The 13,973-nt window shown below is 39.0% G+C and overlaps 1 protein-coding gene across 1 annotated transcript in view; it reads right to left on the reverse strand.

Moving 5' to 3' along the window:
- The window catches only part of OTOGL (otogelin like), a gene marked incomplete at its 3' end in the record, with an annotated part of 91,037 nt that overhangs the window by 33,341 nt on the left and 43,723 nt on the right, over positions 1 to 13,973 (reverse strand). Inside the window, exons 26-29 of the mRNA XM_080364137.1 lie at positions 8,445 to 8,579; positions 7,852 to 7,998; positions 5,051 to 5,170; positions 2,652 to 2,768 (exon numbers count right to left, since the gene is read on the reverse strand). Of these exons, the coding sequence (XP_080220263.1) occupies positions 2,652 to 2,768; positions 5,051 to 5,170; positions 7,852 to 7,998; positions 8,445 to 8,579 (519 nt within the window). The remainder of the gene's footprint in view (positions 1 to 2,651; positions 2,769 to 5,050; positions 5,171 to 7,851; positions 7,999 to 8,444; positions 8,580 to 13,973) is intronic.

Raw genomic sequence — 13,973 nt, forward strand, 5'->3', positions numbered from 1 at the left:
TCCTATATAAAAAGTACACTCTTATTGTCAGCTTGTATCTACGTTGCAGGTCAAGAGAAAATGTCATTGAGTGACTATTAACACGTGTCTGTCCACACACTTGCTGTTCATCGATTTTGCAGAGTGTACTGAAACTGGCAGTTCTGTGTTTTTATAAGGCAAATACTGCCATCTATAGTCATCCTGTCAGTTGTGCATGAACAACAAAATCAGAGCTGCAGCTTTGATTATCAAGTAATTAACATAATAATTTGTAGCAGCGAATTTGGTCGGGCAAGAAAGCTTGAATGTGCTGGTGACATTTTGCAGAAAAATATTTCTGCCCTTATGAAGATTTTAATATCCTTTGTCCAAAAACCTTCATTAGAATAGAAACCCATGTCCTCACTCTAAAATCCTATCACATTATTTCGTGGTTTTACATGATAGGCTATTTCTTGGGGTTTAATCATCTTTTTTGTAATGTTGCGCAACGTTTCCAAAACAACATTCCTGTTCAACACATGGAATGTTTAAAGCAATGCTTTTCTTTCATTTAGGCTCTAGTCTAGCTCAGTTGGGGAGCACTCAAATGGCACACGTCAGATTACAGAAATACCATCACAGTAACAAAGCAGCACTTATCTAACACGGAGACAGCTTCTCAGCTGGCAGTTGCTAGAAGCTGGCAGGGATACGAAGACTGTTTTTCTGCCTTCAGTGGAGAGAGATGCCATTTTGGTTTAATTCTTTTTCTTGTTTTGAAAATAGGGACACCACTGGGGTGCGGCCACGAGCGTTAGCTCCATTGAAAATGGTTGTAATAGCTTTGCAGGAACCACCGAGCAGCAGATCAACTCCCAAGAGCTCAACCTGTCTCTCACATCTGCAGGACAGTCTCTCCATGGGTCAGCAACATCCCGCTGTTGTGACAAACTGGGAGCCTCAGGTCAAGGCTTCTGCTGAGTTCAGGAGTCATGGGGAAGCTCTTTTTTTCTGTGAGTGTTGAGGCTCCTCAGCCCCCACTGAGTTCAGCACTTAGCTGGGTAACCGCAACCCATTAGTCACTGCCAGCCAGAGACGCAAGATATTTTCTCCATGAAAACGGGGTTTTCCAGCCTCAGTTGAACTCTGAGGCAGCCTGTCCCAGGGGCAGGAACTTGCCTCTGGGCACAGCAGGACCCACCATTGCCTACACAGCAGAATCATCTCTAAAGGACTGCTCCAAGCACAGCCTGAAACCCACACCGACATTTTCTGTTCCTTCCGTGCCCCCAGTGTCAGTCCCTGCTTGGGCTTTTTCCCTTGGCATCCAGTTCCCCACTCATGCAGCCAGCAGTCGGCTGCAGAAATCCCTGACAGGAGGTCACTTTACATTAGTAAGAGCTGTATTTTCACACACTGATCAAGAGGTTGTAAAAACACCTGAAAGATGTTTGCTTTACAGTCTGTCCCATACAAGATAGATATGTGCATGTGAAAATACTTGGCTACTGATTAAATGACATGTTTTGCACCTGACATGGATTTTTTAACATAATTATGCTCAATTTTTTGGCATAATGTTTGCAAATTTAAATGACAACATGGATAAGATACAGAAAATGAATGTTCAAGAGAAAACATCTTTCTTTATGAGTTATAATAATACGGCTCCTTAAAAACTCTCAAAAGTTCCATTTTTATTTATTACTTTCCACTTTGAAAATACACTCATTGCTATGTTCTCAGGCATATGTCCAAAAAATTCTTTACATAGTAACTAGAGTCAACATTAATAAATATCTTGGGTTAAGCTACTGCAACCTCCTCCTCAGGCAAATTCCTAACCATGTTGATATCAAACTTAGTCTTGAAAGTCAGGAGGTTCAGCTGGGACTTCTAATGATCTAATTTAGTATTAATAGTCATAAAGAAAATAAGAGACTGAGATGAAGTTTTGTAGTGGTTCTTGCTTTCACAGGTGTAAAGAAGTACCTTCAATAGCTAAATAGCTTTGGGAGGATAAAACCAAAAACACCGAAAGATATATAGAGCATGTCTTGTGTTGATAAAGGGTGAACTAAAATGGAATAAAAGATCCCACACAAGCCGTTGTTGTCCCCATCTTGTCTAGAACAAACTTAAGGACATTCTTATAACTCAAATCCTGGGCTAAGACAGGTTTTGGGAAAATAAGAACACCAAACCTCAGAATTTTGATAAAAAGCAGATGATAAGCTGTTAGCCAATTAAAAATACCAATAATTCTGAAGCTGAAATCTCATTCTCTCATATTTCTTTCTAAATTGAGTAGGACAGTCAACAAAATACATTTGAGTTAAACTGAGGGAAATTACACAAATGTTTATTTTAGAATCCTGCAGTATATACAGAAGCCATAAAAATTTAGTTATCTATATAAATAAAATATATAAATAAAACATAAAGAGAGCAGAACCTTGATTATCCAGTCTACTAACTCATGGCTCCCAGTTATCACTATAATGCTTAGGCTCCACTCCAGGAACAAGGAGCACTGCACAAACATAGCCCACCCACATAGAGATACAGGGCTCTACTCTGTATCCTCTACGGCATTCAGGCTGAGGGGAATGGCAAGAAGAAATTAATTACTGGAATTTTAATATTTTCCTGCATGAGAGCACATCTTGGATATTTAATAAACTTACCACATTGCGACAAGGTGCAAAAACATCACTGTATAAAATTGAGCATTCCTTTTTGGCATAAGGGAACTTGCTCTGATGTACCTCACATGGTCTTAATGTTTCATTTGGGCTCTTGCACTTAAAAACAAGCAAAAACACCACAAATGTTATATAGGAAGGTGTGTTTACCATGGACTCAGCTATACTATAGTATCACAAAATTCAATACCTGCACACTCAGAAAAAATAAAATAAAGTTTGAATGCTACCTTCTTCATCTTCCTTTTTCCCTGATTTGTTGTTATAATTGAAAACATTTGCACAAAAAAGAATCTTTGTGTTTTGTTATGAAGTACTAAAATGTTCCTGCTGTCTGCTCAGCGTATAAAGACAAAATGTTTTCTTTGTGACACATTATAATCATTACCAGAGCAACCAACTGTAACATCACAAACAAATACATAGTCCAAACCCATCCCTGATGATTTTGCACTGACTTTAAATGGAGTCACACTACAGATGGCTTCAGCCTTGTAAGCTCAAATAAAGAAGCAGTGGTAGGAAGAGAGCAACTCATAAAAAAAATAGAGTCAAAGATCATTATGATAACTCAAAAACGGCTGAGATACAACTCCCTCTCTTTAAGTCTCTCTTCAAGAAGAAAAACAAACGAGCAGAGAAGTATAACAAAGTGACACTTAGCTCAGAAAACATGAGTTCATCCAAAACCATACACTCTTGGTGCAGCATAGAAGGGGGGTAGTGATGGATCCATAGGCAGATTTGGGGTGTCCTGGCACAGTTTCAATTGCAGCACAGTCGTCCACCTACACTGCCCTCCTGTGTGGATGCTCGGACACGGCCATGGGGGGATGTGCTGCCATGTGGGGTCCCACTGCCATGAGGGGATAATGCTGCCATGGGGAAATAGCACTGCCATGGGGGAATAATGCTGCCACCACCAGGAGGGAGATACCTTGGAAGCATCCCACACTTCACAGGGCTAATGCAAGTGCGTTTGCCAGAAGCAGAACTGAGTCCTAAGCATCTAGTTATGAAATACTCCTTTACAGTATTAAGATTTTGCAGAAAAGATGACCAGGATAGTTCTCTATGAATGCCAAAGGTCTTTTCTGAAAAAATCCCCAAAGTCTACTGTGGAGGTAGATGAAGTGTCAAGTCTGGTGTAGCCCAGGCTGCCTTTGAGGCCAATATTGAACTTAGATCCTGAGTTCTCTGGCAGCCACAGAGATCAGAATATTACATGAGATTTTACAAAAATATATGTATATGGCCACAAAAAAGACAAGTCCAAGTTTGGGCTGCATAAGCAAAGGTCATAACATCCTAGAAGTTAATGTGCTATGCAAATGCTGCACACTTTTAAAGCACCCACTGAACTATATTAATTCAAAAAGAAAATTTCATACACTTAATACAAAGTATTTACAGATATCTTTATGTACCACCTTCTAGATGAGCAGTATAACCTCCAACACTATATGTTTGCCTTGCTTGCTCACACACTTTGAACATTTTATGTAGAATAAAATAGATCCAATGGGAGTTATGGAGGGATAGAAGCCTCAAAATGTTTACTTCAATATAGAATAGGTATTATATGCTTTCATGAGGTAGTATAAGAGATTTTCATTCATTTTGCTGCTGTGAGTCAAGGAGAAAACAGATTAAAAACTGACTCTCACAGACATCTTAAGGGAGTGCTTTACAAATAATGATTTTTTGGGAGGTTCACAAGGCTCACCTTACATCACAAGGCTCACCCTACATCTTCTCAGCACAAATTAATAAAATATTTGTCCTACTGTGTTAAAAAACACAGCTGAGGTCATCCATTCTCTAGAGCCTTTTCCCTCCTTCTCAGAAACAAGTTTCCATACTGGGTTGTGCCTATCGCTGTCCGGAGCCTTTTCTGTCTCACCCCTTCACCACCACTGCTTGTCAGTTCCCTATTTACAAACTACAGCTAAAAATCACCATTTTTTTTCAGTGTTCAGAAAGAAAGCTTTTTTCCAGACCTTCAAATTCTATTTACTTTCAATATCCTGATGGCTCCAACACCAGAGATATTACAATTGTTTTTAAAATTTGGCTGAATCCAAAATATCAGAAGCAATGTATCTAACTTTGTAGAAAAGTATAATCCAGCCAGCTATGATAGTTACCTCATATAGGGAAAAATACATTCTTCCCTAAAGAGATTGTTTGGTCTCATTTAAATTCAGTACATATTTGCTATGACATAAGACATTTTCAACTCATTTCACATCTATAGACATAAAAATTTAAATGTCCTCTTATACAAAGACCATGTATTTAGAAAATCCCTGTACATCATGTGCTTATAACATGTTCATTTATAGATTAAAATTGTCATTTTTGCTGGACATGGGACTTACCTGCCCTAATACCCAGCTGTCTCCAAACACCTGTGCATTTCTCACCTCCATGTTATTTGATGTAGTCAGATCATTTGAAGTATATTTGTCAAAATTGCCACACAATCCTGCCAGTTTACCCTAAAAGAGATGGATTATATTTTTTACATATACTGACAGTCAATAACCAGTACAAATGACGTATGTGGAATAAAATATTCTTAAACTGAAAAAGGTGAATGCAACTCTAACTTATGCTTTGAAAATATCTGACACTCTGCTATGCTTACAGTTCTATATTGCGTATAACTTTTAATAGAAATTTATGTTTTCCTTTTCTCTTTCTTTTTTCCAGAACCTGTCCTTACTGTCTGTCTGTGAAAAGGGACTGGAATCTAGTCATATGTTTTTTTCTGAAAGCTTAGTACTTCATCCAGTCCAAGAGTCAAAAGTTCAGGTGAATTACCTCATTATTGTGAAGCCTGACTAGTTGTTGTCATTAAAACTTGCTGCCTCTAATTTTAGCTCACAATAGCAAGAATGTTTGTAACAGCAGTTACAAAAGAGCTGCAACTTTTTTGTGTTGGGGTATGTGCTGCTGATGGAAAAAGTATATATACATGCATACACATACGTAGACAAAAATATGTTTCTGCACAACACTAAAATGTGGAGTTGCATTTCTAGGGTGCTGTGGCTCACTCTCATGATTTTCTTTTTATTTAAGGTCTGCTGCAGATATTATCTTACTGGACTGAAGCCCCTGGAAGAAACAGTCATTGGAACCAGAAAGAGCTTGAAGTATTGGTGTCCTTGCATGCAACCTGTAGAATTCAGCTCCCTGCTAGCTTACTCAAAAACAGAAGAATTTTCTTTTTTTCACTGTGTGTACTGATGGCTGATATCAGCTTGTATGTGAAGTAAGCATTTTATGTTTACTGGGACAAAAGCCTGCAATAATGTTGTTTTAAAAACAGATTAGATGGTCATTGTAACTTTGAGTTACACTTCAAAAAATCTGATATTGTATTCCAGCATAGAGTGCCTTCTTTTACTGGATACAGCCCTTTCTCAATATGTGTATTCATCACAGTATCACAGAATGTTTGGGATTGGAAGGGACCTCAAAAGATCATCTAGTCCAATCCCCCTGCTGGAGCAGGAACGCCTAGGTGAGGTCACACAGGAACATGTCCAGGCGGGTTTTGAATGTCTCCAGCGAAGGAGACTCCACAACCCCCCTGGGCAGCCTGTTCCAGTGCTCTGGCACCCTCACTGAGAAGAAGTTTTTTCTCAAATTTAAGTGGAACCTCTTGTGTTCCAGCTTAATCACATTACCCCTTGTCCTATCATTGTTTGCCACTGAGAAGAGCCTGGCTCCATCCTCATGGCACTCACCCTTTATATATTTATAAACATTAATAAGGTCACCCCTCAGTCTCCTCTTCTCCAAACTAAAGAGACTCAGCTCTCTCAGCCTTTCCTCATAAGGGAGATGCTCCACTCCCTTAATCATCTTCGTTGCCCTACGCTGGACCCTCTCCAGCAGTTCCCTGTCCTTCTTGAACTGAGGGGCCCAGAACTGGACACAATATTCCAGATGTGGTCTCACCAGGGCAGAGTAGAGGGGAAGGAGGACTTCTTTCAATCTACTAACCACCCCGCTTCTAATACACCCCAGGATGCCATTGGCTTTCCTGGCCACAAGGGCACAGTGCTGGCTCATGGTCATCCTGTTGTCCACCAGGACACCCAGGTCCCTTTCCCCTACACTGCTCTCTAATACGTAATTTCCCAACCTATACTGAAACCTGGGGTTGTTCCTGCCCAGATGCAGGACCCTACACTTTCCCTTGTTAAATTTCATTAGGTTATTATATTCATGGTTGAGATGAAGCAGGAATGTATCACACAGTATCACAGTATGTTTGGGATTGGAAGGGACCTCAAAAGATCATCTAGTCCAATCCCCCTGCTGGAGCAGGAACGCCTAGGTGAGGTCGCACAGGAACATGTCCAGGCAGGTTTTGAATGTCTCCAGTGAAGAAGACTCCACAACCCCCCTGGGCAGCCTGTTCCAGTGTTCTGTCACCCTCACTGAAAATGTAATTAATGGATGTGCAGATAAGGTTACTCTGCTGAGACCCAAAGACTGAGTTGCAGAGACACCAAAGCAGATGATGGTGTAGGAATGGAATAGAGAAGAGCAACTGGCAAGAAAAGGAGCCTCATATTCCCTGCATCATGGCAGAACACCATCACAGTACACTTATTAGGTTAAAATGGCAAGCTTTGTCTAGAACTTCTCCTGCATCTTGTCTTCTTAAATTAAACCCAAGATGTGACTCCATCTGCTCATCTCAACAGCCTCTACTATACCTCAGGGTGCAATTCAATCATCAGCCTAATCCAATCTGTGCTACAAACCTGCTGTCTTCCACATCACTAGATATGGAAGCTTCTTTTCCATTGGCTTCAGCAATTATGAAAACAACACAGTGAACTGGGTAACTCAAAACTAACCCCCTCTTCCCACCCCCAGACCAGCTTTGGGTCAGAGCGCTGCATATCTGCAAGGCTGCAATGTATGGAACATGAGAGTAAACATGCCTGGAGGAAACACTCCGTCTCTTCAGGAGTCTGGCCATTAAATCACATTGACAGTCTCTTCTTACCTGGGAAATGCTAGCAGCTGAACTCCGTGATAAACAGCTATATCACTGCGAAAGTTAGTCGTGAAGAAAATACAATCACAGTTATTCAATGAGAGATCATACTAGCAACACAGTTACACAAAATCTCAGGTTTTTATTTCGGCTCACCTTCCATCGAGGTCCAACTTTAACATGCATCATTGTCTTCTTATCCCACAGAATTGTAATGTCCTGTTCTGGAAAGTGTATCACAGTATAATATCCAGCCTTCCAAAGCTGATAGTTAGATTTGTTTTTCTGTCCCCTTAAGGTCTTCTGACAGAAATGAATATTTATTAAGATCTAATAAAGTAACTCTACTAAGATATGCAGCCAAATAATAACAAAGTGTACACTGAACAATACTTTATATTTACCATATAGCTGTATCAATAATATTACTAGAAATGTTCTTTAATACTTTGATATTTTACCTTTTCAATTATTCAAGTTTGCTTTGATTTTGTATTTTGGTTTCCCTTTCAAAACCAAGTGGAGAGAAACAAATATATGCCAATATGCTCTGACTGCTTGAGGCTACCGAGCAGTCTTTGTAGGACAAATAGAACTTGGAAAAAAAAAATTTCTTGGGACCCGCTGCTTTATTCGGGCATAGGCACTTGTACTATGTTAGACTGAGAGTTGTTTTCTAAAAACACGCTCCTTTGGAGTTGTAACAATGCTTATCTTAAAGGGCAACCCAAAAAGGAAAGAAAACTAACCTGCTTCTCAGAAGGTTCACTAAAATAAATCTCAGTGTCTCCAACAGTGATGAAAACATTCTTCGAGCAAACAATATCATTATCAAAGCACTTTTTGTTCTGAGCAATTATAGATATATTTGAGTTATCTGTGCTCTGCAAGATTAAGAAGAAATCATTTTGCTTATAGATTCAATTGCATTTTACTCCTGCAGATTTATGCCAGGTTTACCATCACAAAGAAAGGTGGTTAACTCAGCATTTACACATCTTTGAAATTAAATTTAAGAAAGCTACCGAACAAGGAAATGCATCTTTAAATTCAAAGCTGAACTCACAACCAACTCAAGCTTTGGAGTTAAACATAAAAAGCCATTACTTTCAGCTGTGAGTCCTCTTTTTGAGGATCTCAGAAAACTAAGGAGGATCAGCCTACCTATAAAATAAGAGTCTGGTTAAGGCTTTTAAAATGAGCTCACACATGGAATCCGATATTTACTGTAGACTATGGTTGTCAAAATTGAGACATACTATAAAAAGAGCTTTATTTTTAAACCAAGATACATGAGATCAAGCTGGTTTCGTATTTTTAAAACCAAGAAACCTACCATCTGTCAGTAGTAGATAGAACAATTTTGGTACCACCACCCATCAAAGTTCGCAAAACCATGAGTCATACTCAATGTTATTAGAGGAGGCAAAGGTTTCTGCTGATAATTTTGTTTCTCTTTTTTTCATTAAGATTTGTCTACTCTGTTGCCTTTTGATTTACTGCCTTCCCAATCCCATATATGCTGGTTCTCCAGCCTGTAAATTATTTTGCATTCTGGGCACATAAAATCACTTTTGCACCTTTGGTCAACAAGTCTGTTTATTCACCTACAGCTTCTGTGGTTCTTCTGTACCCTGAGAGAAACACACATGCACCTTATAATTCACATGCTAGGATTGGTACTGGAACAAAGAAGACCAGCTATATTTTCACAGTTGATAATGTTATCACAAGCAAAAATAAAGTTGAGTTACTATTTCTAATTTTAATTTACCTTTCTTTTCATTTGTGTACCAACCCTTGCAAGTCAACAAGAAGCCATAACTATAGAAAAAAACTTGAGAATTAACTTGATAACATTAATAGAAGCCAATGACTGTACTTCTGAATCCACTTTAATTTTTGATTGAATTCAGTCCTACAGTCAGTGCAAACCTGAGGCAGATATGAAATAAAAATCTTGGAGGTGGCAAGCTATATATCTCACCTTCTGACTAATCCAGTCTTATGTGAGACACTTGGGTAGTGCTGGAAAAAAAAGATGTTTAAACTTCTCTTCTTCCTCCTGCTCTCCTTTAAACACTGAGACTATAACTAGCTGAAAATAATTGCAAGTGCTAATGGGCATGGTGGCCAAGACGGGAATGGTGGCTTTCAGTAGTTCCCCAGTCCTGGGATGTCCTCTTGGAGATCTCAGCTTGGACATGATAGGAGGGATCCCTTGCCTTGGTTTGGGCCCACAGCATCTCCCCCAGAGCTCTTGTCCCTACCTTGGTCACTGTGACCCTGAAAGGTCCTAACTATTCTTTCTCTGTTTCACATTAGTGCCCTTGTTCTGTGCTCATCAGAATTCAAGAATAAAAACATATTAGCAGTTTTTCCTCATCAGTGAGAAACATTGCATACAGAAAATATGGGTACTACAGGAAGCAGCTTTTTTTTTTTTTTCCTTAATAAAAGCCATAGTGACCAAACTGTTTAAAAAACACTTTCAATTAAAAAACAAACAAACAAACCTGCATGATGGGAAGTGTAGAGGTATTTTATTTTTGTCGCCACACAGAGCAGGTGCTACATCTTGGCTGCCATTAGTCTGACATAGCCCACAAGTCAGAGGATGCTGCGACTTGGCATAGATAACACTCCACAACAAGCGTGAGCACATGCAATGAACATAAGGTATCGGAGACTGTCTACAAGCTTTATGTTACCCTAATGCCAGGGTTTAAGAAACAGATGGTATGTTTCAGAAATTAGCTTGGAAGACAACAGTTAAGGTGAGTAAAATTAGGCACTAGTGTCTAGTGGTAAAGAGGGATACTAAATCAGCTCTTCATGATGAAATAGGGGAACTCAGTTTGAAAGTCCTGAAAGCTTCAGGGTAAAGCAAAGTTCATCTGTTGCATTTTGTTGTAAAATTGTTTTAGATTTCACTCAGAATAAAATTGGTCACTACCTTTTTGGGAAATACACTGTGTTTTAATTAAGCCAGGCTTGTTGCTGGAGTAAATCCAGTAATTATTCCCCTCCAAGTCAGATAACAGCCCAGAGCATTTTTGGATTTATTGGAGGTGATGTGGTAAATTAAAAAGGAGACAAACTCATTACTTGGGTAGATAGGATGCAAGCTGATATATTCTGTGCTGGACAAATGAAAAGTGAGCAAGGATGCTCCCTCCCGCCATGAGTCCCTTCAGAAAAGGACTTTGCTCACAGTTTCTGGGTCTATTTGATGCCCAGGACATTGTGGGCTGTTTTCATTGCAAAGTTCATTCCTCTTCAGTTATTATAGCTTAGCCTCAGCAAAACGGGACACTCTGAGTTAACAGGGTAGCAATGTCTTCACTGTAAGAAGAGAGATGGTGGGCTTTATTTTTTAAAAAAGGATGGTTAATTCAGGCTAATTATCCTACAGTAAAAATACACCTTTTTTGGCAATGAAGACCGGTTCTTGGAGCAGCAGCGGGTAGCTGTATTAACTCTGGTAATGGAAGCTGCTGCCTGTGCCTTCTGACAGCCCAGGCCAATCCCTTCAGTTGAACAGCATCAACATACTCAAGTCAGAAGTTTTTGTGTACGCTTGGGATTTGAGCCAAGGGCAAAAGTTGAGTTATATTTCAAGTTAACTCTGCAGTAGAGAGAAGCCTGGAGACAGGGAGTGTTTTGCTGACCAAAGCCAGAACAGGGAGTCCTGAAGACATGTGAAGTACTTCCTTACTTGTAAGACTGCATGTTTGTATTAAATTACTAGAAATGTTGCAGGATAGAAATGCAGAGAGACAGTGGTGGTGGTTCAGTAGAGCTATGAGTAAACCAGGCATTTAGGAAAAAGAGCTTTGCATTAAATCCTGAGCCTTCTGTGCTTTCTCTCTTTCTACTTAAATCTTAGACCTAAACCCATATATAAAAACACCATTATGGATTATGTATGTCTTGCAGCTCAAAGCTTTCATGGTAAGATTTGCTTTACATACATACCCTTGCCATTCTCTCTATACATCTCAATAAAAATTTAGTCCTTTTCCAGCCATACAGCACCAGCCAAATTCAAAGGTGAATGACAGTTTCTATCATGGTCGTCAAACAATTCTGTAGCTGGTACATGTGCAGCATCTTCTTTCAGCAGAGAAGAAATAAACTGCAATCGAAACTTAGCACTTAACTATTGGCAACACAAAAGAAAGAACAAGGACTATTTAGATAAACTAAGGATCATCTTTTAATGTTTGTATAAGACAGTGAGGTCCTGGGCAAATCTCAACAACTCTTAGGGATTGTTATAGTATAAATGATAATGATCGAGTTCCATCTCTCTAATCTGCACTGGATCCACCCAGGTATGAAAAGAAGCTTTTGTCACTACCTCTGGAAGAAATGTCTGAGTAGACACTAGGAGGAGGTCTAATGAATAACAAGGTGGGGGTTTTTGTTAGGTTTTCTTTTTTTTTTCTGCGCAGTCTCTTTCCAAGGCAGAGTCACTCTTTACCTTTTTAGGTAAAATGCACCCAACAGGGGATGTACTACAGTTCATCATGTGAAACCTACTTATGCTGACAGAAACTAGAAATAAAATGGTTTTCCCACTGCAAGAGTATCTTCCCACGTAAATTACCATATGCAGCCTGTTCCAACTTAATATCAGTTTCTTTGTGATAACACGGAGTTGCCAAGCAACAGGGAAGACAGAGTCACAGCTCCGGGCAATCAGTCAAAAGCTCATTGTCAGTCCCACTTCTCAGGACATTCTTTTTCTAGCTAGACTTCACTGCACTTTTCTTCCATATTTCTTCCATATTTCTTCCTAGATGAAAAAGCAAGGCATTTCTTTCCTTTTTTTTTTTTTTTTTTTTTTTTTTAGCAGTGCTTGGGAATGCTAGAGTTTATTTTTGTTAGAAACTTTCTATTTCAATATCCCATTAGAAATTTTCTATTGCTATCAACCAATAACAACACTGTGCAGTGTGCCTATGTAGTCACAATGCAGCCTGGGAGAAGAAAATTTAAAAGTGGCTGTATTTATCCTCTTTGAAAATTTTGTTAAAATCTCTCTAACTGTTCAGTGTAAAGACTCATTCTTTTCCATTCTTATTCTCCTGATTTCCCCCTCCTCCCTTTTTTTTGTTCCCTACAATACACCAACTTGCAAACTAGGGTGGCCATAATAGCATCTAGGGACATATTGGAAACTGGGTATAGATTAGTCCTGTTTTTCTTTTGTTTTAATGACTCTTTAGAGATTTTCATATATAGACACACACACAAATAAATGCAAAAGCTCTAAAAACACCGAAAAAAAATATACAGTAGCTTTAAAAGTAGGATTTTTTTTCTTCCTACCTATTTTCAGAGATACCATTAGCTCTTTTCAGATTTAGCCTTTCAGGAAATTTTATGGAAACTCAGAATTAGTTTGGTTGTTTATATTGGGCCCTGAGTTTCTTCAGAAGGAACCTAACATTACTTCCAGTGAGGTTGTTCCTAGGAGAAGCATGTTTGCCCAGATTTAGTGAGCATTTAGACTTAAATATTGAAGTGCTTTGGAGAGCAGACAAATGCCTTGACATCTCACACGATTTGCTCTCTTAGTTTCTTGTGCCATTTAATGGCTGGGTTTACCTCCAGATAATCAGTGAAAACATATTAATTGTGCCAAACTCATTCACTATTTACACTAAGAAACACTGCTGATTGAAAGGCTTTTTTCGTTTTGCCAGTGTGATAATTTCATCTGTACCATTTCAAAATGATACACATACGTTCTGTGTAACTCTATTTAATCTCTGGTTTTGCATCCTGTACAAATTTGTGTCAGCAAATGCTTTTCTGCATAGCTATTCAAACATTGCAGCAATATTGCTTGGAGTCAGCAGATGGCACTGATACACACTCAGTTTGGAAAGAAATCCATGTGAAAGTTGGGGTATAATATCACAAGAATTATAGTGGGTGATCCTCTTACAGGACAGAGAAAAGGAAGAGTAATATTACTTATTTTTCCACTGATGTTATGTATTTTTACACAAGTACTTAAAAAGACACATTTAGGAACTAAGAACCTATTCACACACACACGCACACACACAGAGGCACATAATATTTTTTCTCGGCATCTTCTACAGTGCAGCAGATTATGTTATTATTTTCACTTACAATATGGCAAAGAAACTTGCAACATACCTGTAAGATATGACATTTCTAGCACTGTAGCACAGTTGAGCAGAAATGAAGGAGAGCAACGTGACTGAGTAGATTCACCAATGCAAATTCAAAGGGAGTGA

The sequence above is a fragment of the Nesoenas mayeri genome, assembly GCF_963082525.1.
Source record: "Nesoenas mayeri genome assembly, chromosome: 1".
Classification (NCBI taxonomy): domain Eukaryota; kingdom Metazoa; phylum Chordata; class Aves; order Columbiformes; family Columbidae; genus Nesoenas; species Nesoenas mayeri.